A 23,296-nucleotide genomic window follows, 5' to 3' on the forward strand; every position below is an offset into this window, starting at 1 on the left:
CAGAAGCAAGAAGAAAGCAAGGTCTCCACGCTGTCTTTTTAATCAGCGCAGTAAGGGATAAGAATGCAATCAGTCAGCGGCAACCAGTACCTCGCTAAAGCCTCTCCATGCCCGTAAGACAGTCATTAACTACCACGACACAGAAGCAGTTGGAAAAGAACTGACTGAACGATCTCACATCAAGCAAAAGGCAAAAAAATCCAAATCAACAACCCCCAGGCTGCATTTGCCCCCGACACCGACTCCATGTGGCTCAAGGCTGGGATGGCGAAGGCTCTCCAGATCAGGCCCAGCAAGCCTCATAGGAAAGAAAAGCCAGGCACCTCTGTTCCAGCTGCCCCACACTGGAGGATGGAGCAGCCCAGTCTATGGGCCAACCCCTCACCAGAGCTACTGCACAGACATGGCACAGGGGCCAAAGGCAGCTGGGGACAGACAAACGTGCCTTCTGTCCTCTCTACAGAGATGGTGGAGTGCTTGTCACCGCCTCTGTGCCACAGAGGGAATTATGGCAGTCCCACCTCCGAAACCTAGGCAAAGCCCAAGATACCACAAGCACATCCAGCAGTCCGTCCCCTCAGCTCAGAGGATGGGAGAGACATCAGGGTTTTCCTATTCTAGTAGAAGCCTAATGTGTACTTTACACCGGAGTCTTCAAACTGGCTCGTTTAGTCCAGGTTTAGTACAAATCTTCCCCTTTTTCTCCCCCACTAATCTCTACAAGCAGCTCATAGTCCCCAAGTGCTTTTCCTAGTGAATTTAACTGAACAGCAACATTTCTCATTGTAATGAAAAGGCTGCTGCTGTTGCCTGGACTGCAAAGAGGCTGTTGCCTCTCTGTAAGAAAGTGACAGATAATTGACATAAGTTTTACACTAGTATCTTCTAATTAATATGGAAAATGATTATTATTTTTTTTCCAAATGGCATCACACTTCTTACAGAGCAACTTAAAAGTTCCTGATGCAGGCTGAAGTCTGCTAGAATTAATCCCCAGAAGTACCAAAGACAAAGCACATAACTAAATAATGAGAAGTTAAATAAAAACACACACACACACGCAGCTGCCACACTTCCCAACAGACTCTGCCCAGACCCCAGCTGCACTCATCTCCTTCTCCCTTTCCTCTTTTGCTCTTCGCAGGAGCCCAGTTCAGAGTGAGGAGCCACCAAGAGTGCCAGCGCTACACGTGTGCTGGAAGCAGCTCCCATTCACAGTGGCTTCAAGAAAAGCACCCACCCTAGGACAAGCAGCAGCACAAGAGCTTTTGGTCTGACCCAACACAACCTTACCTTTGCAGCCGTCCTGGAGCTAAATGGTTGGACTCGATGATCTTAAAGGTCCCTTCCAACCTAGATGATTCTATGATTCTATTCTATGATTCTAAATGCAGTGCTGATGCTTCAACACCATCCCTCAACCCCAAGCTGATCAAGCCATGAGTATTAATTCCATGTTCATGAATGCTAAGAGGAGGAGGATGTTGCTATGGCAGTCTAACAACTCAGATTCCCAAGATATGCTGTGCGTACAGCACAGATCTATGGATCCAGAGGATGCAGAGTGGGTCTGGTGCACGCTGTGGGAGAGACAAAGATCTGGGCTTGAAACTCAACTGCAGTCATGCCACATACATGCAAGATACACAGTGTGTTGTCATTCCTGCTCCAGTGCCCCAAACCTCCTGCATTAAGCAGCTCCTCTTTGTACTACATGCAAGTGAAGGACCTACGGCCCTCTCCTGCTGCGGGCTGAGAGCGTGAGGCTGTTCAGACTAAGCCTGTAAGGCAGCCCCCACCAGCTCACACAACTGTCACTCTCAGAGTAGGAAGAACCATCCTGTCTGCCCTGAGGGCTGTAAAATTCCTAGAAGGAGGATTTTTCCAATAGTAAAAAGCTCAGCTTGCGCAAAAGTGACAGCAATCAAGGGCAAACCCTTCCTCTGAGGTATGAAACAGACCACACCAATACAGGATGCGCCAGCAATGCCAGGCAATAGGACACAAGAGGTCTGTCTCAGGTCACAGGAGGGAGAAAGGTCTGCAGAGGTGGGCGCAGCTGCCCATGAGCCCCAGGATGGCACCGGGCCATGAATGGCTCCAGTCCTGACTGCGGAGAAACAAAAGCCGATGGGACCCATGAGAGTCTCTTGTTCAGTGCCCGGAGCTGGACAGATGGACAAGGCTGAGCAGCAGACAGCAAAGACTAACGACCCAGGAGACAGGGAGAGAAGACGCCTCACCCTGCTTTCCACTGCTGAGTGCAAGGACCCTGTGCACACAGGCTACTCTGACACTTTTTACTTTGCGTTTGCTAATCTTCCTCTGCTCAGCACACTAAGCATCAGTGAGGACACACTATGTCTAGGAGCCCAGGAGTGAACAGCCTTTGCCCACCAGTTTGTCCTTTGCCCCTGCCAGTCGCTCCTGGCAGTCCTGCTGCGTCCACTGCACCCCTCTGTGCCCAGCCAAACACGAGGGAAGACTAACTCTCCACATCCCAAACCCTTCCTGAGGACTGCTTTTATACATTTGCACTTGAGTGGTGTTGAAATCCAGGCCTTGCCACTTCTCTACACTAGGCAAAAGGTTTTGATAGTACATAAAAGACTACTATTATTATTATTATTATTTTACTTAGCAACACCAAAGATGGACATTTTACACCCTCTTTTCCTCACCTCAGCATAGAGCCGTTCTGTCAGGCTCAGATGATATACAGCAGCTCAGATGTTTGTTCAGTGATCTCACAGAGATCTGTGATCTTTAAAGGAACAAGCCTACAAAGTTGACAGTTTCTATCCATGGAGTGGGAGGGTTCAGTTACAGTCTTTCTCCTCTGCCCACAGGTGCCTCTTCTAAAGATAAATAATTTATAAGCTCACTCAGAAAATGACTGTTGTTCTCTGAACTCTGCTAGCAGAAATGGCATCCCCTTTTGGGACAAGAGTTATCTGCTCTGTTTTAAAACCGCCATCCATTAGAAGCTTAAGGTGTTCGCCTGTATTTAACGGTGGGAAAAGAGTCACTGATCCAACCAATTTGGAAATCACAGCACTTTCAGAAACATTCCAAAGCCAAAACTGTTATCCAGCTCCACCCAGCAGCAGCTGTAAACGCACAATGCAATTCCCTTTCCAAGATTCTCATGGGACAGGCCTTCGCAAGATTCAAGAGTTACTTTAAGGAGCAGAAAGGCTGCAAAGTGGGACAAAGGCAAGTAATGACAGAGACATATGGTCACATAGACAAGCTATGTTCACAGCTTGCAGGGGACTTAATTTGTAAAAGGTATAGACAAATGAGAAGATATTAATGTAGCTGATGACCCTTGCCATCCCTGCGTAGCCATCACCAGGGCTAGGGAGTCCTGTGCTAGGAGTATGACACTCTCTGAGCTCCAGGAGTCAGCTGAAAGCCTGTGCCATGAAAACTTTTACTACAGAGTAATTTCAAGTTATGCCTACACACGCATGACAACTCCCATACACATTAAATGCACTTTGCTCAACCCATTTGGGCTTGGAGGACAAGCAGCAAAAACGCACTTAGCCTCCCACTGCTTTTTCTCCAGACCAATCCATTTTTCTCAGTTTCATGGATGGTCAGTGGGTTTATACTAATCTGCATATCCCACTTGGCACAGAGAACTTAGCTCTCCCTGTGGGACTCTGGGCTCTCTTTCCCAAACTGCAGGGACAGGCTCTCCAGAGGAAACACGGGAGGCAATTCTGTGTCATTCAAGGGAGGAAAATGGGTTCAGTGGGTGTCTGCCAAGAGAACGAACATCCACGTACTGCACGACACCGGCACTACCAAAGCCGAGGCAGGGGAAAAGAAGTCAAAGATCCTGAAACAAATTATCTTAAAAATTATCAATTGATAAAATACGCACCCTCCAGAGCAGACTTTTATATTCGTATGGGGAGATCCGCCAGAAACTGAATGAGGTTTGCGAAGCTCGCCCGTTGTTAGAAATTTTGTGAGGAAGGCAGGCAGCAGACAGGATGATGGCAGGAGCATAAAACCCTGAGATAGACAGATTTGCTATTTTGGAGTTACAGCCCATTTTGGAGTTGTGAACCCTTATCTCCAGCTGGTGGCATTTATGAAAACATTTCTCACTGCTAGGTACGTAAGAGCACTTGCAATTCTGCCAAGGCTTGAAATGCACTGCAGATAGCTATGGACTGGACCGTTAATTTTTTTATTTCCCCATTGTGCTTACAATTAACTTAAGTGCTGAGATGTGATGGGCTGTTCCAGGAGAAGCTTTTTATCTACCAGCTGCATTCTAGCACAGCAGTAAATCAACTGCTGTCACCAAAACACCAGACAAGAGGAAGAGAGCATCCTTGTGCTCTCTGTGCGTATTACCCATTCAGCCTAAGTGGCAAACCAACATTCAGCAAATGAATGCTGTGATTTATATACAACCTTTGGTGCGATCCTCTATTTACAGAAGACCTTGTCCCCCGGAACATAGAGAAAAAAAAAACCAAAAAAAAAAAAACAATCGCCAGCAGCTCTCCAGCACCACTGACCAAAGTAAGACCAGTAACCTCAGTGCCCATAACAAGATAAAAGAGTTTAAGTCATGAGCTACTGCTCCAGTCAAACCGAGAAGCCAGGACACACAAACCCGTTACAGAAATCAAAGACAGCTATAAGAACCTAAAAAACCGAAGCTGAAGATTTTAAGAAAAGGTTAGGAATAAAACCTTTTAGGGCCAGCAGCCAGAAAGCATCCTGGCAAACGCTGAAACTCAAATATACAACTTTCAGTTCAGATTACCTCGACGAGGTGACAAGAGGATACCTGACGTACACCAGAGGAAACTCATTCTTAGTAAAGAAATTCAGATTTGCCCAGAAGACAGCTGGCTCAGGAATAAAACTGTCTAGAGAACAGATTAAGGCAGGTTACGCAACAAAAACCTTGCTGTTCAATCAAACCCCGACAGAAGCAAGTGGACTGTTCCAATTCAAAGAAACCAAAATCTAATTGTGCCCAAGGGAAAAACAATGGGGAGGTTTATTCTGGTGATGGTCAAATCAAACATCTGCAGTCACAAGAGGTTTCTGGAACCGTGTCACCCGGTCACATTCACAGGAATCAGTGGGTGATCCAAGAGAGCTTGTGCTCCTCACACAGTCACCATGGGCTTCTATAGGATATAACGATTACAGCCTCTGGCTTAATAAAAAAGCCTCACCAGGACCCTGACTTGAAAATCAAAACAAGTGAAAGGAGAACACAGACACTCCAAAAAAGCCATGGAGCTTGCCCCACATTTGATTTTTCTTCTGCTTTTACAGCAATTAGCAAGTGAATGGCCTCTACAAATGCCATTAGTACAGCCCTGGGTCTGACACTTGCCGAGAAAAAGTAGATGCTAACCACCTAGCTCATGATTTTTTTTTTTTAATTATCAGAAATCTTGTTTCTTGGTTTGCACAGCATGAATAAATTTAATTAAAGGAAGCAGCAAAGCTAAAGAGTAATACACTAAAAAAACTGGCCACAAGCCAAGCGGATGCTGTATATTTAAAGCAAGTCAAAACAACACAGGGCATGCCAGAGAAACGGAAGATACGGATTTGGAGGGGCAGAACTGTGAAAGATCAGTTCCATAGCTCCTACTTACATTTAAGCAATTAAATAGTGACAATGGAAGGCCAGCTATTAATTGCACAACAGAAGTGATAAAAGGCAATACTTCAGTGGCTTGAGGAGATGCAATGAAAAGGCCAAAAAAGAAGAAATCCAGATCTCACCTGCTAACTGACCACACGTGGAAAATGAACTCAAGTCCATTCTAAGACAGGCAAAACAGAACTTCTGAATAGAAGCAAGAAGTCTGGATAGCCAAGAAATCAGATGAGCAAATAACTGTTTGATCATCTGTATGATTTTGCAGTTCTGCAATACCTTTTCTGAAATAAGGGCACTGGAATCAATATACAAGATTTAAAACATGGCTTGCACAGTGACAACATAGTACTCCAGCTTTATTTTTGTTCTCTGTCTAATGATTTCTAGTTCTCTATTTGCCTTTCTGACCATTGTTGAGCCAACATTTCCAGCCTTACCACAGTGACTCCAAGAGTCCTTTCCCGCATGGCAATATTGAGAAGACTTGACTACAGCTTAAAGACTTTAAGAAACTTATAAATTCAATCTGCAAAAATTCCTTCTAAAGATACAGCCCAAAAGAAATAGATCTATAGTCAATTGGTTAGCTACAAATAGGTAAAAAAACCTGTAGTAGCAGTATGCTAAGGTAGCTAGCTCATAAGGGAAGGTGGGCAGTACTTGGAAGTTTGTGTGACAACCCATATAAAAGTTTTAGCTATTAAGGCTTTTGCAAATCTGGAGTTGGAACAGACAGCTATAAACTGCTGGATGATCCTTATAAACAGAAAATCCTGTAGTGGAAAGGGAACGTTACAAAATGTCTGCTCTAAGGCTGTAGTTCCAAAAGTCTTTTAAGTCAATCAAAGCGCAGGTCACCTACAAAGTGCACTACAAAGCCTGGAGTTCCTCCCTCAAAGGCACTTACTGCAGAAATAAGACATTCTAACGTGCAACTCAGAAGTCTCCCCATTCTGAACACAAGCACGGAGGGTGCTGATGACCAGGCACAGTACCGACACCAGGAGTAACTGAGGTGGTGAGATGACTGTGCCCTAGATACTGAGAATGAACCTGTGCAAGTTAAGTTTATAAGAATTATAAAATTCCTACCAAGACAATGGGATCAAATCTGCCACAACTCAGTGACTCCTCACGAACCCCAAACACACTTTTGGATCCTACTCTAACTGCATTGCACAGATGGAGGAAAAGGAAAGGACAAGGTTGATGATGAAGGCAGAAATAAGAGAACCAAACAACTTTTGATATGACATGCTGAAGGAGTGAAGCTTGTTAACATTTTAATTTGTTGAATTATCCCCTTTTGTGCTGTTGGAATGTGTCATTCTTTTTGAACTCCATCTGGGCAATGACCAGGCTGAAACAGAATGAGACGATTTATGCTTGGAAGCTTTCACAGCCAGCATAGAAAACATCTTTTGCCTGTAAAAACAGAGCTGCTTAAAGTTGACTGCTAAGTTAATTCAAAATGAACATTTAAATGGCTAGTGGGACAGCTGGAAATACAGAGGCCACTATCCAAGAAAATCACTAGCAAAGGCAGGCCTGATGCGATGTTAAACTGTGTGGGCTGAGACGCTTCTTGACCGAAATGGAGATGTGCAGGACAGCTGGCCAGCAGACAGTCCGCAAGATGAACCTGAGAGGGAGCAGAGACTTGGGCACAGACCCCACACAGAAAACAGGTCAGAGGTTTCTGAGAAATCAAACAGTCTGCCGCTTATTACTGCCCTTTTCAGGGAAAGAAGTCTGTGTGCATTCTCTGAAATAAACACAGAGGCACCAAAAGTTGCTGACACTCAGTTATTTCTAGTCATTTCTCCTTATACCTAACAGAAACAATCAGGGCCCAAGACAATAGGTATGTCTCTCAAGAAGGATTCCTGCCATGGTAAAGTGGCATCTTACAACCCAAAGATACTTTGAGGGCAAGCCTGGGAACTTAGCATTTATCCCTGTAACACTTGTTCTGCTTATATCCTTAAAGCATCAGACCTACCACCACTTCAGCACCAGCTTTCTCACAATTCAGACGCTCCCAGCAACAGCCCCAAAACACCACGGGAGACAAGTCCCTTCAGAATGTATGGCTGAGAAGAGACTGAAAAGAGGCACCTTACCTCTACGAGGGTGGCGGTGTTATCTCCACAGAGCTTCAGATGCTGGATGGGCAGGAAGGACACGACACAAGGTGGAGGTTTGTTGCTAATGGGCCAGATAAAATTATTGTGTTGGCAGTATGCCCACCATTGACATTCAAGGAAAAGGTGACTTCTGCTGGCGCTGGACCCATTCTCTCCCAAGGATGAGAAGAACAAAACTTACTGCCTTTTTTTTTTTTTTTAAATATTAACAAAGTACCTTTAGCTGTTGAATTCTCAAGTTGAGCTAATCAGTACACAGAGCTGTGAGCTGGAGAACTATTTGTCCACAATGCCTGCCCTCTGAATCAAAAACATGAACCCTGTGTTGTCACAGCTCTAAACCGAAACGGCTGGCTACAGAGATGGGATGTATTTGTACATACAGCACCACTGAACACCTAGACAAAGATGACGCCACTCCCTCGGGGATATGCAGCTGATCGCCAAGGCCTCTGCTTTCTCTCTAAATTTCTCTTTTGCCATATTCCCGGATAAGTACCTGCAGGATCTGTAATGGAAATATCATCTCCGAGGTAATTTCTGCACTGCTTGGAGGACACCATTGTTCTACAGCCTAAAAATCCCTGTGTGAGGATTTAGTGCTCCCAAGTGCCTCTTGGACATCAAACGTTTTCAAAGCTATTAGCTCTGATGGGTTTTTGAATAAGGCTCAGGGAAGCCACTCGCTCAGTATTTCTCATAAGAAAAAGGTAGCTCTGACCTGGTAGAATAAAAATTACTGGGAAGGAGGAGGAGGAGGAGGAGGAAGCCCACACAGCCCACTTTCTCTGCAAGCAAGGAAATGAGATTTGATTTACTCCGTGATTCTGAGGTGTGTTCAATTTCAGCTTGAATTTCTACTGCATAAATTCAGCTTGGCTGAGCAATGTCCCCATTAGAGACTGTCCAAAGTAATATAAGGTGATCCACACAATGATCTTTGAAGCTGAAGGTTCAAAGCCTTGGCGGGGTGTTGGGGTCTTTTTTAGCATATTTTTACATGTGCAGCCCACAAACCTGTGTCTTCCAAGAAGTTAGAGGAAGACAATATAAAAAAGCAATTAGATACAGTGCATACACAGCTCCTTATTGCTGCCAATTACTCAATTTATTTATTTAGCTCATTGGTTAAATTTCCTCTTACCACACAACAGAGAACAACTCCGGGTCTATGTTTTCCATGATTCAAAGGGATTAGAAGACAAGCAGAAGTCACTCGCTGAAAGGACTTAAGGGCTTCAGTTCAGGGATTAATAACTCAGCTGCTTTTTCTCCAGGTTTTAAAACCATTAATTTGTACTGCATCAGCTGGTAATTTTATTTGCACAACTATTTTTGTTTTAATGGGAACCTTAAACACTGCTCTTCCGAAAACGCTGCTGCATTGCCTTCTTGATATTATTCTCCCATCTGAATTTTTGACTATATTTAAAGAGGATTTCATGCTTGCTTAGCAAATTTCTTAAAAAACTGCACCTTATACTAATACGCACAAGTTCAAGTTCTACTTGACTTTTCCTAACTAAACCAGGCATATCCGTTGAGCAATTCCCTCAGGGATTCAACACCACTAGAAGGCAGCTTGGGTGGAACCTTTGGACAAGGTCCCTCTGCACCTCCAACTTGCTCTCACTTTTCAGAGAGACTCTACAAAATAATGGAGTCCCCATGTACTTGACAACAAAGTAACACACGTTTAAGGTGGGATAAACCATAGGAGTCCATTCTCACCCTGGGTTAACACAGAATAATTTAGTACAACGCTTAGCCTGCTGAGAAACCAGGTGTCAGAAGTTGAAAGGGGCCACATCTCTGTGTTACTCTGCAGAGACTCTGATATTACAGCTCTGAGAATCATTCACAAGGGGGATTTTCAGTGAATCAGTGCTATTATTTAACCCCAACGCTTCTACCACCTTGGGCTGTATGAATAAAACCCAAAAGCAAGCCTGCAGGTTGAAAAATTCAGGTACTTTAAAGTTTTGGGGGTTGTTGTAAATCTACGGTAGCCTGAACTGGCCTGACGCAGGAAAAACTCAATTCCTTCCATATGCCTTTTTAAGGACTGACTTGTGACTGTGCCTAGAGCTTTTGTTTGGTGCATTTTTATAAATGGTAATAAGTAGAGCTGTTCACTTGGTTTATTGCTTCTAGACGACAACTGCCAGCTACAATCAACTCAGAGAGAACAGGAGGGCAGGGCTGGCAGCAGCCACAGGACACATCACAGCAGCACGCGATGGTTGTGCATCAGGAAAGCTGCCATTGTTCTTCCTTCTCATCTCTCTAAAACATGGCAAGGGGACTAATTAACAGGGTATCCAAGGCACACAGAGGCTACGAAGAAAGATGTCCCCTCGTGCCCTGCTAAGGCCCAATCCCAAGATGATGACTGAGGCTTTAGGAGCCCGCGGAACTCTCCCAGTCACGAGTCTCCAGAACTGTCTGATATTCAGAAAGAATTCAAAGATCATAAGAGCTGCAGAACTGAGAAAAGCAGAAAGGAAATAAAGTGACCTACTTTATATTCTGCTATCACATGATGAAAGAGACAGGATGGTAAAATGCCAGAAGAGGCACATGAAAAGGAATCCTCTCAAATGCGTGTGCTGTCAGCAGCGTGATAGCACGCAGCCCCCCACGGAAGAAACAAGGGCAGGGAGAAACTGAAGTCAGATAGTGTGCCAGAACAACAATTCAATACCCAGAGAGAAGGGAACATATAGTAGGAGCAATATGGAGTAAGAGAAGCCTGTGATCTCAAATGCCACTCGCCATTACCCTAGCAGGCATTAAAAGCTCTGCCAGGCAGGGGCATGTAGCATCAGAACGATCCGATCGCCTTTTCCAAGAGCCAGCGACAGAGGAGAGGTGTGATCTTAAATATTTTGTAGGTATTTCTGCAGCATTTGTTCTTGATGTAGTATCAAGAAGCAGGGCAGAAGAATCTGCAGCCATCTGTGAGCACCTGGGTACAGCTATGTAAGATTACTGGAGACAGGGTTAACTGTACAGAGTCTGGATTCACCTTTTAAACCACAACCCTGTTGAGAGCTGGAAAACAAGATGCTTTTTTTTGTGAGAGTACAGGCAGGTGATTTTTCTTCCCTTTTTTTAAAGGGGAATGCTATCAAATTACAATCTTCCCACTCCCCACATTGGACGTCTGAAATTTTTGTATCTTTTGTTTTTTAAATAAAAAAAATCAGGCTCAAACCAACTGGCCATTTTTCTTTGAACATCTTAACCTGACCTTTTCTAAACGCATCACAGAAAAAGCTCTCCCTGACGTACGTAAGCTGAGGTCACGCTGAGTTATGATCTCATGTACAAAAAGCATATCGGCTTCTATTCGGGTCTCCCAACAGAACAGTTGCCTCCATCTTCAAACTACGCTTCACTCAAGTGAAGTGTTTCTGGGTGAGGACGAGGGTCCAAGGCTATGCCTCAAGCTAGCTGAGACAAGACCACAAGTTTCTGGTTCAACTAAACAACTGACTTCCTCATGAGTGATCGGGACAGGAGCGGCCAGCAGTCCCAGTACAGCGACCGACTTCTTTATGCCGAGATGTTTACTATGACGCTAACTGCCCAGCCCTAGCATCACTAAGTCCTAGTTCTGAAACGCCAACATACGAAATAATGACAGATGCACTTTAGGACTCAAGCAGCCCTAGAATATTATCCCTCTGGGCCCTACTGAGGGTGGAAAGCTCAGCAAGAACCGGATGATGTGGGAAACTGTCATCAGCTGGAGAAATTAAGTTCAGATCATGTTAATATTCTCCCCCTGCAAAAAGTGTGTCATGCTCAGGTGTCTGCGAAGAAGGCTGGGATGAGGCAGCTTTCTTTTTATTCTTCTGAGAAAGGGAGTTTAGCCCAGCAACAGACCTAAGTTTCCTTTCTATGCCTACAAAGCGACTTGTAGGTGGTACTGTAATTAAATAGGTCCATCACTTAAAATAGAAAAGCACATCTTTATAGCTGAGATGACAACTAAGAGTCTGTAGCGAGATGCTTCCATCAAGTCGTTAGTTTTTCAGGGGCATTAACGACAGGGTAGAAAATTCCCAGCAAAGCAGCCTGGATGCAAAAAACAAACTAGACAGCCAGGTTCCGGCATGGCTACCTTGGCTCCCTCACAAATCCACATTGCTATTTCCATCAGCTGGAAGACGGTTTCTGTCCTAGTATTCAACAAAAAGAGTACTTCTTGCAAACAAAATGCAGCCTTAGAGAGTCTATACCATAGCTCACAGCTACCTTTTTTAAGAAATGAAAGGGACAAAAAACCCCTGCAGATACCATCATGCAAAGCTCCATCTAGATCATTATTGCGTTACATCCCATTACATAAAATCACTACTTCACTGATAGACCTTATGGTGACAGTAATAGCTAACATTTCACGCAAGTTGGACAGATGTCTAACTCCAGCAAACCACCAATAGGACACAGCTAAGCAAAGGCTAGTATCTAGGTTTGGGGAGGAGTATATGTATTTCTAGTGCAGAAGAGGACTGGAAAGGGAGACCCAGTCACTAGCCAGCCGAGCGCACTCTCCCTTTAAACAGTCCAAAAGAGAAGTGCTGGCAAAATGAGAGAAATGTGAGGGTAGGCCCTGTGTGACCTCCACATTCACGTATGGATTGATTCATCCTGGGTTTGGAACATTAATTTTCACAGAAATAGGAGAAGGCTGCAAAGGACAAGGCAATGCTTAAGTGAAAAGATTGGGGTCTAACTTGCAAGAGCAGCGACGGTTTGATTCACAGATGTTGCCGAAGAAATGTAACCAGAGGGGAGTTGATAGCAGTGCCCAGAGAAACAAATTCTCACAGCGTCACCACGATACTATTATTTCTGGCTTTCCACTGTGTTAAACATACTCACGGGGCTCCAGGCCAGCTCACTTTGATCTACAAAAGATTGTACAGAGCTTCCCAAAGGCAAAGCACCCCAAGAACAGTCAGCTAGCCACGTCTTGCCAGCTCACTGACCTACTCCCAGGCACTAAAGCTCATTGCCAGAAAGATGCGGTGTCCTCCGTCATCACATTTCACTACAAGCAGCTGTCATTGTCTCAGTCTGTCATTAGTGGGACAGGAGCTCGCTCATGCCATCACAAGTGGGAGAAGCACTCACAAGAACTTCTCCACCTCTACGGCTTCTACACAGGGCACTAACCCAGCATTTTCTGAGAAGTCAGGATGTCCAAGAGTAAAATTTCAATAGCATTCTGTGTGTGTTTTTACAACCAACTCAAAAACAAATGCAGTCTGCTGAGGAAAATACACTTGGGAAACCAAGATGGGTTTTGTGCACAAATAAGCCTAAAGCGCAGTATTTCATTAGGGGGGGTCTACACACAGTAAGACTTAGTGGCAAAGTTTCCAACCAGGAGGCTAACGCATATGGCAGGGGCTACTGGAAATAACCTCATTAGATATCAGTCTACAAGAAACTACCCTATTCTCCAAACGTTAAGGACATATCAGCAGATTTTCCATAGTACTTCTCTTACTGACAGAGGTCACCTTAAATAACCTATGTTTTCATGGAAGAGAAAACCTCCCTAGTTTAAACTAACATTGATGCAACTATGACACGTCAGTTAACATTGATGCAGGCGATGGTTACTGGGTCACATCAGCTTATTTCAGAAATGCTAGGTACTTTCAGACAATGGTCCAAGCCAATTCATCAGCTTCTTGTCTGGAAGGCCAGAATTACTTTCCCTGTTAGCAATTCTTGCTGTCAAGCAGTTATTGATGGAGAACATAAATCCACAGTTTGGAAAAAGTGAAAGAGGAACTCCTACGAACAGGTGCTCAGGTGAAAGCAAACACAGGGCTATGGATTAATATCCTTCCACAGACCTACTCTCATGCCAGCTATGAGGCAGATGCTGCTGCTGAAACAGCATGTGCTGCTAGCAATACTTAGCTCCCCGGGAGCTTATTTGTGCCTTAACTGAGCCATAGGGGAATCCAAGAGCCCTCTGACTAAAGCAGTGGAATTGATTTATAGCCCCTGGCACTTGGCTGACGCAGAACCACCTTTCCCAGTTCCATCTCTCTGGACATCCTCCTCCCCGCCGCCCCGGTTTGCTGTCTTTGAATGACACATCTTAGCTCCCTGAGCAATCCCACTGCCTGCCTCAGATCTCCCATGAAGACAGGAAGAGTGACACACATCAGAGATGCTGCCTTCTCCTCTATTAAAAGGTTTGCCTTTGAGCTCTCTACTGCAGACAAGATATTTGAACTTACTGTCTTAACATCCAAATGCCAAGCGTTAGAGAGCCAAAACCCCAAATCTTCCAGCTGAGTGGAGCTCTGTTCAGGTGCAGCACCCTTTGGCTCAGCAGCATTTACTCTCCTGCTCTGGGAGGCGTGGAGACTGCAAAGCTCAATTTGCTTCCCACTTTGAAATCAGAGCAATGACCCAATTTGTCACTTTTGGGAAACAGCTGCAGCTCCAGCTAGAGGATCCAGAGGATGAAGGCAGAAAAACATCATCTGTTACAGCGGGATACTATCAGAGAGAAGGAGGAACAGCAGTCTGTGAAGGCAGGAGTTTTATCCTAAAGAAACCCCAGAATAAAAGCATGGCTGGCAGTCACTGCAAAGCCTCTCCCAATTTACAAGGAGAATTTGACTCCAGGAATGGTTACTCACAGCCACATTGCCATCTGCAACTGGCACAGCAGGCTATAGCCTGTCTGCTTTCAGGACTCCCAAGCAGGCAGATAACTGAGTGTAAGGAAGCTTAGGGTGGAGCTCAGGACTAGAGCAACAAAGTATAGTGCTATAAATCCAGCTTTACAGAGGACGATGAAAGAAGTCTGCACGGTATCTATACGCATTATGCACCTGGCAACAGCCAGGGTCTATTGTTCCTGTTTCACAAGGGATTAAAAAACCTCAATCTTAAATTCTACAAAATGCAAATTGAATTGTGCGTTCACACAAGCCAGCCGCTGACAGCTCCTCCTTTAATCGTAGATGTGCAAAGTTGTAATTTAATCTTTATAAATGCAGACTGTTTTGATCATTCTGTTGCAATCCTCTGTGGAGCTTTCCCTGCCCTACAGAGGCGCTTAGCAGTGACGGCAATCCGTAACATTGCTTTGCCTTCCCCAGCAGATCACACCGCACTTCAAACGCTGCCTGACTCCCGAGGGCTCCACACCAGCTGCCCACTCACTCGGGAGGACGCAGGGCTCAAGGTTTGCTCAGGGCAGCACCGCGACAGCTAGGAAGGATTTCAGACCCCAGCCTGCAGCTACCCACAGCCCCTTTTCCAGGTTTAGGTAAGTACCACATATAAAACAAATCTACCAAGCATCTGGGATGTGTTTTGTGAAACACACTCACCAGGGGTGAGGACAAGCACTTGAATTAAAGCGACATCAGCTTGTCTCCACAGCATGGATTGGGAGCTTATTACAAAGTTAAACCTACTTGCTCGGCACACTCCCAGTTGTGAATCATCCTGGGCTCGCAGCTCACAGCCCCGAGCGTTTTCTCTGTAGCCCCAGAACAGAAACTTATCACGTTCCAGGAGACTTCACCCAGTTGCAGCCAGTGGCAAGTAACAGCTCCGGAACGCAGCTCTTCCAAACCAAGTCCCCAGCATTCAGTGGCCGCCTACCCTACAGCAGTCTTCAGGCCATTATCAGTCCCCTGTGGTGCTAGAGACAGCCAGGCAAGGATACGAAAACAGCAGTGAGAACTGAAGGCGTGCCTTGCTTTGAAGTTTAATGGACTTATTTTGTTACCAGTTTGTACTTCGAGGCAGTCCCTAATCTGCCCAAGAGGACAGCTGGCAGAAGTGGTAGAAAGCAAGATGTGCCTTAGCATTTGCAACGCACAGAGGGCGGTGGAAAGACTTCTCTGCTCCGGGAGCAGCCAAGGCAATCCATTCTATGGTTCTGTGATCCAGGGTCACGCTGGCTCCGAGAGGCACAGAGCAGCTCACTGCCACCAGTGGTGACTGGCAGGATGCCAGGGCATCTTTGTGTCGAGCCTGAAAGAAGGAAATTGAAGGGTTTCTCCCATTTCTTATTGGGATTTCTGGGACTCAACTAGGAGTAGGGCTACATCCAGCAGTAGGGTTCTCAAAAATAAAGTCCTTCTTTTGTCCCTCTAAGGGCCTACACCACATGTTGCCTCCCCCCTCCAGTGACGCACAGTTTATTGCATTCTGCGTGTTAACGAAAGACACTACACAGCACAAAGTCACTGCTCCAAAGCTCACCTCCAGCTTCAAATCTCCTTGAAGCAAAGCTGATCAGTCCTTGAAGCCTCTTCAGACCCTTTCAGTCTGGCACAGTGCATAAAACAGTCTGAGGCATTAGTAAATTGCAGGGATATTTCTCCCATAAACCATGAAAAAAAGAATTTAAAAAAAAAAAAAAGAAGAAAGATATCTAGAGAAGGTTGGCAAACCAGCAATTTGCCAACTCCATAAGACTTTTTATATAGACTCTTTTAAACCTGGCATTCCAATTTCACCTGGTGCCGCTCAGCTCTTTCTGTTTAAACAATAAAATCTGTTTCAAGCCATTAATCATGAATAGGTGTCTGTAATGAGACCATGAAACCCAACATCCCTGCCTCATTTGCAAAGATGCGATGACTTGAAATTAGGGCTTTGCCTTGGTGACCCCTTAGCTGGAGTTTCACATTCCTACTACTGCGTGCAACATGACACTAGCAAGCTTCATACTTTCTAGCCCAAAGCTGACTACATTTCAGAAGTGATGTAGCGTTATGCCAAAACCATTTTAAAGTATTTCTGGAGCCCTCACAGCACGCTATATTAGTGTAAGAGATTAGGGGGATTTATTGTAGTAGTACCTAGCGCTGATGGTACTCGGCATTTTAGAAATATCAAATGCAGAGATGCCAACAGGCTTTTAACTCTTAACGCCACTGTCAGCAGTGCTAAAAAAGAACAAAGTGTTTTGTATCTGCCAGTGGTTTTGCTGCTAGTTACGGAAACCAGAACAGGTTGAATAAACCAGAACATCAACGGCTCAAGGTTAGAATGCATCTAAAACCATCTGCATCCCTTTGTGACTTTCTGCACAAGTCACTGGTGGAGCCTCCCTGAGCTGCACTTTGGGCTAGTCCCTTGAAGCCCCACCAGGTAAAAAAAGGCCATGTTGATTGCGGGGATGGGGGGGACGGGGACAGGGGAAGTGTTTAACACTTGGAGTATGACCTCAAGGAAAGGGAAATGGCTTTGTGAGATTGCCTGACCAAACTGGATTGGAGTTACCTGAGTTATAAAGGTATTACAATGTGGAACAACCCAAGTATTACACTCATTTGTCACAATTTCAAAAGCGATACAATTGTCCTGTTTTTCCATCACAATCTGTTCCGGCTCCCAGCACTTTCCATCTGCAGTTACCAGGCTAATACACACAGTACAGGTGTTCACAACAGTCTTTCACAGTAAACCTTATGCCACCTCCAAACCGGAGGTACCTAGTGCCCCTGCTGTGGCTGGGAAGTGAGTGGGGCTTCTATTAGAAAAAGCACATAGATGTTCCCGACTAGCAGGCATCATCAGTCCTACGTGTCTGCCATCTCAATTTTAAGACCTTTAGAGCAGAAATCACAGAGAGAACAAGTGCCAAAGACAAAATGAGACATCAGTGAGCAATTTTGCTACCTAAATCTCCAGCAAACTGGCATGAGACTTGCTTGGCATGCAAGGCACCATGAGACATTCCTGCTCCGAGGAGATTTCACCAAAAGAAGTACTGGGTTCCTCTCACTTTAGCCTCTCTAGAATAACTGCGCTACGTCACCATCAGGCAGAGAGCTGCCTTCTTACACACAGCTCTTCTTTCACATCCAGGAAAGGCAGATGTGAGACCCCATCCAGATCACTCATGCCCTGTGTTGTCAGTCTGTATGTTTGTCTGCACTGGCCCTCCTGCAGCAACTCTTGTGCTGCCCCTGTTTTCTGCAACTGCTTCTGCTGCAAAACGCATTGGGAGCTTCTCAGATCAGATATGGCACAGAGAAAGTCTACTGCCTCCAGCGTATGAAGTACAAGGCAGTGCAGTCATCTGGAGAGTACAGATAAGCCTACGAATTCATTTCACAGAAGGCTACTTTGCCCTTTGACTTGAGAAGGGACCCAAACATCTTTGAAGACACGGGAATAATCACTTGCATGGAGGAGCTAAAACTGCATTGGCAGTTAATGGCCAACCCTATCTTTTTGACTGTGAAGCATCTTTCAATTCCTTAAAGGACCGGCAGGCAGGAGCCACCCATGTTGAGAAGGAAAATACCATTAAAAAAACCCCACAAATCAACACTGAAGGCAGGTTTAACAAATTAGCAAGTGAAGGAAGATGCCAATAACTGGCTAAGACGTTAGCAAGGTCAAAATAGTTAACGACTAGGAAGCGTTATGAGTTTGCTTTGGCAAGTAGACTCTTTGCAGAACGGCACTGGCAAGGATCACATGGTGTTGATAGATTGACGCGGCTCATCGTCAAATCCCTGGCATTTGCTCAACCCAGGGAATCTCCCGCTCTTTGCTCAAGAGAATATGGAAGGAAAAAGGTCTCTTTCTGATCTGACCTCTGGATAAACCCCCCAACAGTCAGCAAAGCTGTACCATGAAGTCCTCAGAATATTCGAGCACAGATCAGTACATTCAAACTATGGCTCCTGGAGATCTTTAGGGCTGAAGACATACAGTGGTATTAACAGCCTATCCTTAAAACAATCCCATGTCCATCATTTTCAAGGCCTACAAATTCCCTCAGCATGTAATAATGTTAACGTTAATGCTTATAAATAAAAAAGGAGAAAGCACTGAAATGACAGACTGAGAATGGTAATAAACGGACATTAGTGATTAACAAGGTAATAAAGCCTTCAATAGGATTAGGAAAATAAAAAGATAGAGCAAAATCTCTTTCAGCTGATTACTTAGCTACTTTTAAGGCTATTAAAAATATAAAAATAAAAAAATAATTAAAAAAATAATCATCTAACACATGAACGGGGTGCCGGAACAGTCAGGGAGCAGCATAGCAAGTTTGACACAGGCTCAAGTAAGAGTCTGCAAGCTGAGCAGGTTCAAGTGAATTGGAAGCAACTCAGAGCAGCTGGAAATTCCCCTTCAGATAGAGCTATGTCAAAGCCATGCCTGCCTGATTAACAGGAGATTCCAAGATACCACAGAGGAGCATGAGCAGCCATATGAGAATCTGGCCAAAGGCTAGTATCTGGGAAGGAAAGCTTCATTAAAAGAAAAGTTTGATCCTCAAAATTGTAAAAATAAATGTCCCCAGTAAAGAAATGCCAGTCTCATGAAACTATTGAAATAAACTCAAAAGAGAGAATGACCAGTCCCAAATGTAGTACCTGTGTGTGGATACACACGTTAGATGTCAGCCTTAAATATTTCAAGGTGGTACCCTTCAAAAAACAGGGCTAGAAAGGAAGGTGGATTTTCTGTAGAAAATATTTATGGAGAGAAGAAAGAAGGGGAATTAAGTGAAGACACATGTAAAAACAAAAGGTACAGCTGGAAGGGGAAAAAAAAAAAAAAAAGAAGAGACCGCAGCAGACCAAAGGCAAGTTTGACCCCTCCACCCCATGCTGAACTGCTAATACAGAATGAAAACAGTAAATTCTGTTACCCCACAAAACCCAGACCCTGGCCTTGGTCTCAGCCATCTACCATTACCTCTCCTGTACTTACTACGTGGAACGGCTACTGATGGAGGGGAAACCACAGTCCAACACACAGCCCTGAGCTCACTGGCTAATTGAAAGTGGCGGCAAGTCGCCATCCCTCTCCTCTTTGAGCAGTAAATTGCAGAGCACTGACTAAACACCCTCACTGAGACCACACAGTCCCTTCACCATAGTGACATCTTCGTTATTTCTCTGCAGTTCACCAGCACCTATTGTTGCCTTGCTCTGTTTGATGTTCCCCCTACGTTGAGAGGAAGCATGAAGGAAGAAAAGAAAAAAGAGAAATCTGTCTTTCAACTTCCTAGTCATCTTCCTCGAAATGCTCCATGCATCACCACTGATTTCATTATCTGCCTGCTGCTAGAGATTTTATTTAAAGAATAACACACAAGGAAGAAAGGATTTAACCTGACCTCCCTGAACTGCTGGGGGATGAATACTACACAGAGCTGACAGTGAAAAGCTCATTTCCTTTCGCAGACTAACCTAAACACTATGCAAAATTCCTCTCTACCCAAGCCCCCAGTTTCAAATTGGGCTATCAAAGGCTTTTCTTTTTTAGAGGCCTGGGTTGATGCAATCAGTGTATCATCAATGAATGAGGACTGTTAACATGAACCATCACAAAATATAGCTGTGGCTCTCAGAGGCAGAACAATACAGAAAAATTGAGTAAATTAAAACCAGTGTTCTTCTATCCAGCTATGTCAAGAAGAGAATAAAAAGCAGTAGGGTCCACATTTTTTCCCCCCACTGCATCAATACACCATTCAACCTGTTACATATTACAGATCAAATAGGATAATAAATGAAAAGCTTAGTGGGAAGCATGGAAGGGTATCATCAAGTAATGAGTAAAAATATCACGGACAGAAATGAACTGCAGAATAAGATACAGTCAGGACCTTTTAACAGGCAAAACCATGGGATCCCATCCAGTGGAAGGAGCAATCCAAGGTGACTCAAATGAGCTCTGTCCTAGACCATGTACACAATTTCTTCTTTGGAAGGTCCAGAGGTGTTGACACAGCTGTATCTGGGATGATCCTCCCAGCTCACGTGGCAGCTCTCTATTTTGTCCACCACAGGCTCCTGCAGAATCATTTACCTCTCCAAGAGTGATTAACGTATAATCCCAACATTTTATTTTGGGAAATAGGCCATCTCTTCCCTTCCTGAGACCACACACAGTAGCCTATTTTCAAAAAGCCACATTTACACATTTATGCAATACAAGCAGGACACAAAGAGAGCAAACCAGGCCAAATTAAGGAAAGGAAACCTAATCCTATCACCCTCTTTATTAAAAACCTTCTCTTTTCAAAATCTAAAACAACTGAATTCAATTACCCTAAAAAATTTCTACTAACTGTTGCCTGAGTTCCAGTTCCCCAATATCACAGTAAATAAAGCTACGCCCAACAGTTCTCTAATAATTAAATTTGCTGCCAAAAACTTTCTGCCCCTTTCTAAACACCAGCATCCTCACAGTCTCCAACTGTAAGCATTGCCCACAGTGCTGCATATTTTCATCATTTGTACCCATCCTTCCGCATTTGCTGGACCAAGATGGCTGCATGCGATGGTAAAAGTGGCTAAAGCAAGCCTTGCTTCTCTTCCTTGTGCCCACACCTGAACAAGGAACACGGGAGTCCCGCCTTCACTCCTCACGTTGCTGCAGCTTCATCAGTCCCAGTGGGCACAAGGTACTCCTAAACACCTATATTCCAGCGGTCAACATGAAAAAATTCCAGAGGTCATTGCACGCCTGGCTTACCTGATCCTCGGAGAGCTGTGATATGTGATTCACCGCAGCGTAAGACTCTATCTTCGGGTTGAAGTGATTGATGATGGCTCTGAAACAAAGGAGGGAAATTTTCAGAGGTCCCAGGAACAGCTTAGGGATGCAGCAGAAATTCCCCGTCAGCCTTGGTCAGGGCACATGGAGCTGCAGTCCTGCAAGAAGCAGCTCCTCCCTCACCATGCTGCATGGCTTGCTCTGCCAAGGGCACGCTCCCTGCTGAGAGGCCAATGCAGATTCAGTCACAAGCACTGGAAATTGCAAGCACAGGCACTGCCCTACGCATGGGGGCATTTGTCCCAGCAGGTGCAGGGCTGTGCTCACCGCTCTGGCTGCTGCCTTGCTGGCAACAGGCTGCAAATTGCTCAGTGTTCCAGCAGAGACACTGCAAACCTGGCCATCGCTGCTCCATCCTGCTCAAGAACGGTATCTCCCATCCAAAATCGGTATCGCCGGACATTTTACTCTATGGAACCTTGTTGCCTCAGTGTTGAAGCTGAAGGTTTATTGCGCTGTATCTCCACTACGTTTAAAATGCTGTAGTTGGCTCTTACTTGTGGCCATTCATCACTGCAGTCACTTCTTTGACTCCTTCCCATAATGACCGTAGTCCTCATCCCCAATTTAGATCATCAGGGATACTTATGACAGCGTCCCAAACACGGAGCAGAAACACTCCTACTTTTCTGCCTCATTTCTCTCACTGCCTGCGCCAACATACTCACTCCCCTTCCCTTCTGGGTGGATCTAGAGGCAGGTATGAGAAATCTAAAATTGAAAGTAAAGTAATAATTGGGGAAAAAAAAAAAATCAAATGGCAGCTGGAATACTTCCTCAGCCTCTCCCCTGCTTATCAGGTGCAGCTGAGAAGACAAATCGCAAGACAGTAAAGTCTCCCTGGGCTAGAGTTTGCAACTGGCCTAAGTTGGGATGTTACTCATGAGACCCACTGCTGAGGTAAATGCTCACGATGGGAACAGCCCATGTCAGTGCTCGGCACTGACGCGCTCTGATGGTGCCTGGAGAACACTTGCTTGACCAAATTACACCACAGCAGCAGTCAGGGCTTTCACTCTCATATTCATCAGCATGAAAATTCACTCCAGCTCCCTCTGTTGCACTCTAATGGGTTCCCTCCTCCCAACACCTCTCCCTGCAGAAGGGCTTTCAGATACTTCCTCCAGACCCCATCACAGCTAAGAGCTCGTGCCTGAGTCCAGGAATAAGTGATACTCAGTGGTGCCAATCAGAGCGAGCGGAAAGAAAACCTGCCTGGAAGCATCTTTACTTCTTTTAAATACACAGATAAAGAAAAACTGTGTGGAAGGGATGGGGAGCGGGAGTTAAAATAAAAAATGAAAACAAAAAACAAAGCCACCCAAATAACAACAACAAAAAAAACCCCACCCCAAATAAAGTCTGCAGATTCACTGCAACATTCCCAGGCACACAACTCATCAACACACCAGCTGCAGTCTGGTGACTGCAAGGGCAGTCGCTCCAGCAGCTGCTCCTACAGCATCGGTACATACTTAGCACGGGGGGGCTTCTGCAGTCTCGCCTACCTTGACAGTTACATCAGTAAAGCAAATTCAGCAGGGCCCTCTGGAGGAGAGCAAACAGGCAGGTAGAGACATGGCCAGGCTCTTCCCGTTTCAATCCGACCAGAGAAGCGGCTCCCGTGAGTCACAATCACACTCTCCATTACCCAGCCTCCCAAAAACTGTGGCTTTCAAGTTGCATGTTTCATGCCTGGCTGGAGTCATATTTACACTCCTACAGGACGCACTACAAGCTATTGAAAGAAAAGGGAACACAGACTTACAACAACTTAACTTCTGGCTTGACAGAAGGTTTGGCAGCTCAGAGGGGTTCAGTGCACTCACATGGTTCCAACATTTACCAGGGAACAGATTTAGCATTCATTTGTATCCACTGCTGTGAAGCACTT

At 45.0% G+C, this 23,296-nt stretch overlaps 1 protein-coding gene across 4 annotated transcripts in view; it reads right to left on the bottom strand.

Moving 5' to 3' along the window:
• The window catches only part of ARMH3 (armadillo like helical domain containing 3), a 129,444-nt gene that overhangs the window by 12,972 nt on the left and 93,176 nt on the right, over positions 1-23,296 (bottom strand). For 2 of the 4 annotated variants that reach the window (XR_010071482.1, XR_010071481.1), the window contains exons 24-25: positions 21,322-21,400; positions 15,270-15,834 (exon numbers count right to left, since the gene is read on the bottom strand). Coding sequence is in view for 1 of the 4 variants with exons in the window: in XM_063337666.1 (XP_063193736.1) it covers positions 21,322-21,400 (79 nt within the window). In the remaining 3 variants the exon portion in view is untranslated. The remainder of the gene's footprint in view (positions 1-15,269; positions 15,835-21,321; positions 21,401-23,296) is intronic. The other 2 variants (XR_010071483.1, XM_063337666.1) reach the window with 1 other exon arrangement.

Source organism: Chroicocephalus ridibundus, chromosome 6 (genome assembly GCF_963924245.1).
Source record: "Chroicocephalus ridibundus chromosome 6, bChrRid1.1, whole genome shotgun sequence".
NCBI lineage: Eukaryota > Metazoa > Chordata > Aves > Charadriiformes > Laridae > Chroicocephalus > Chroicocephalus ridibundus.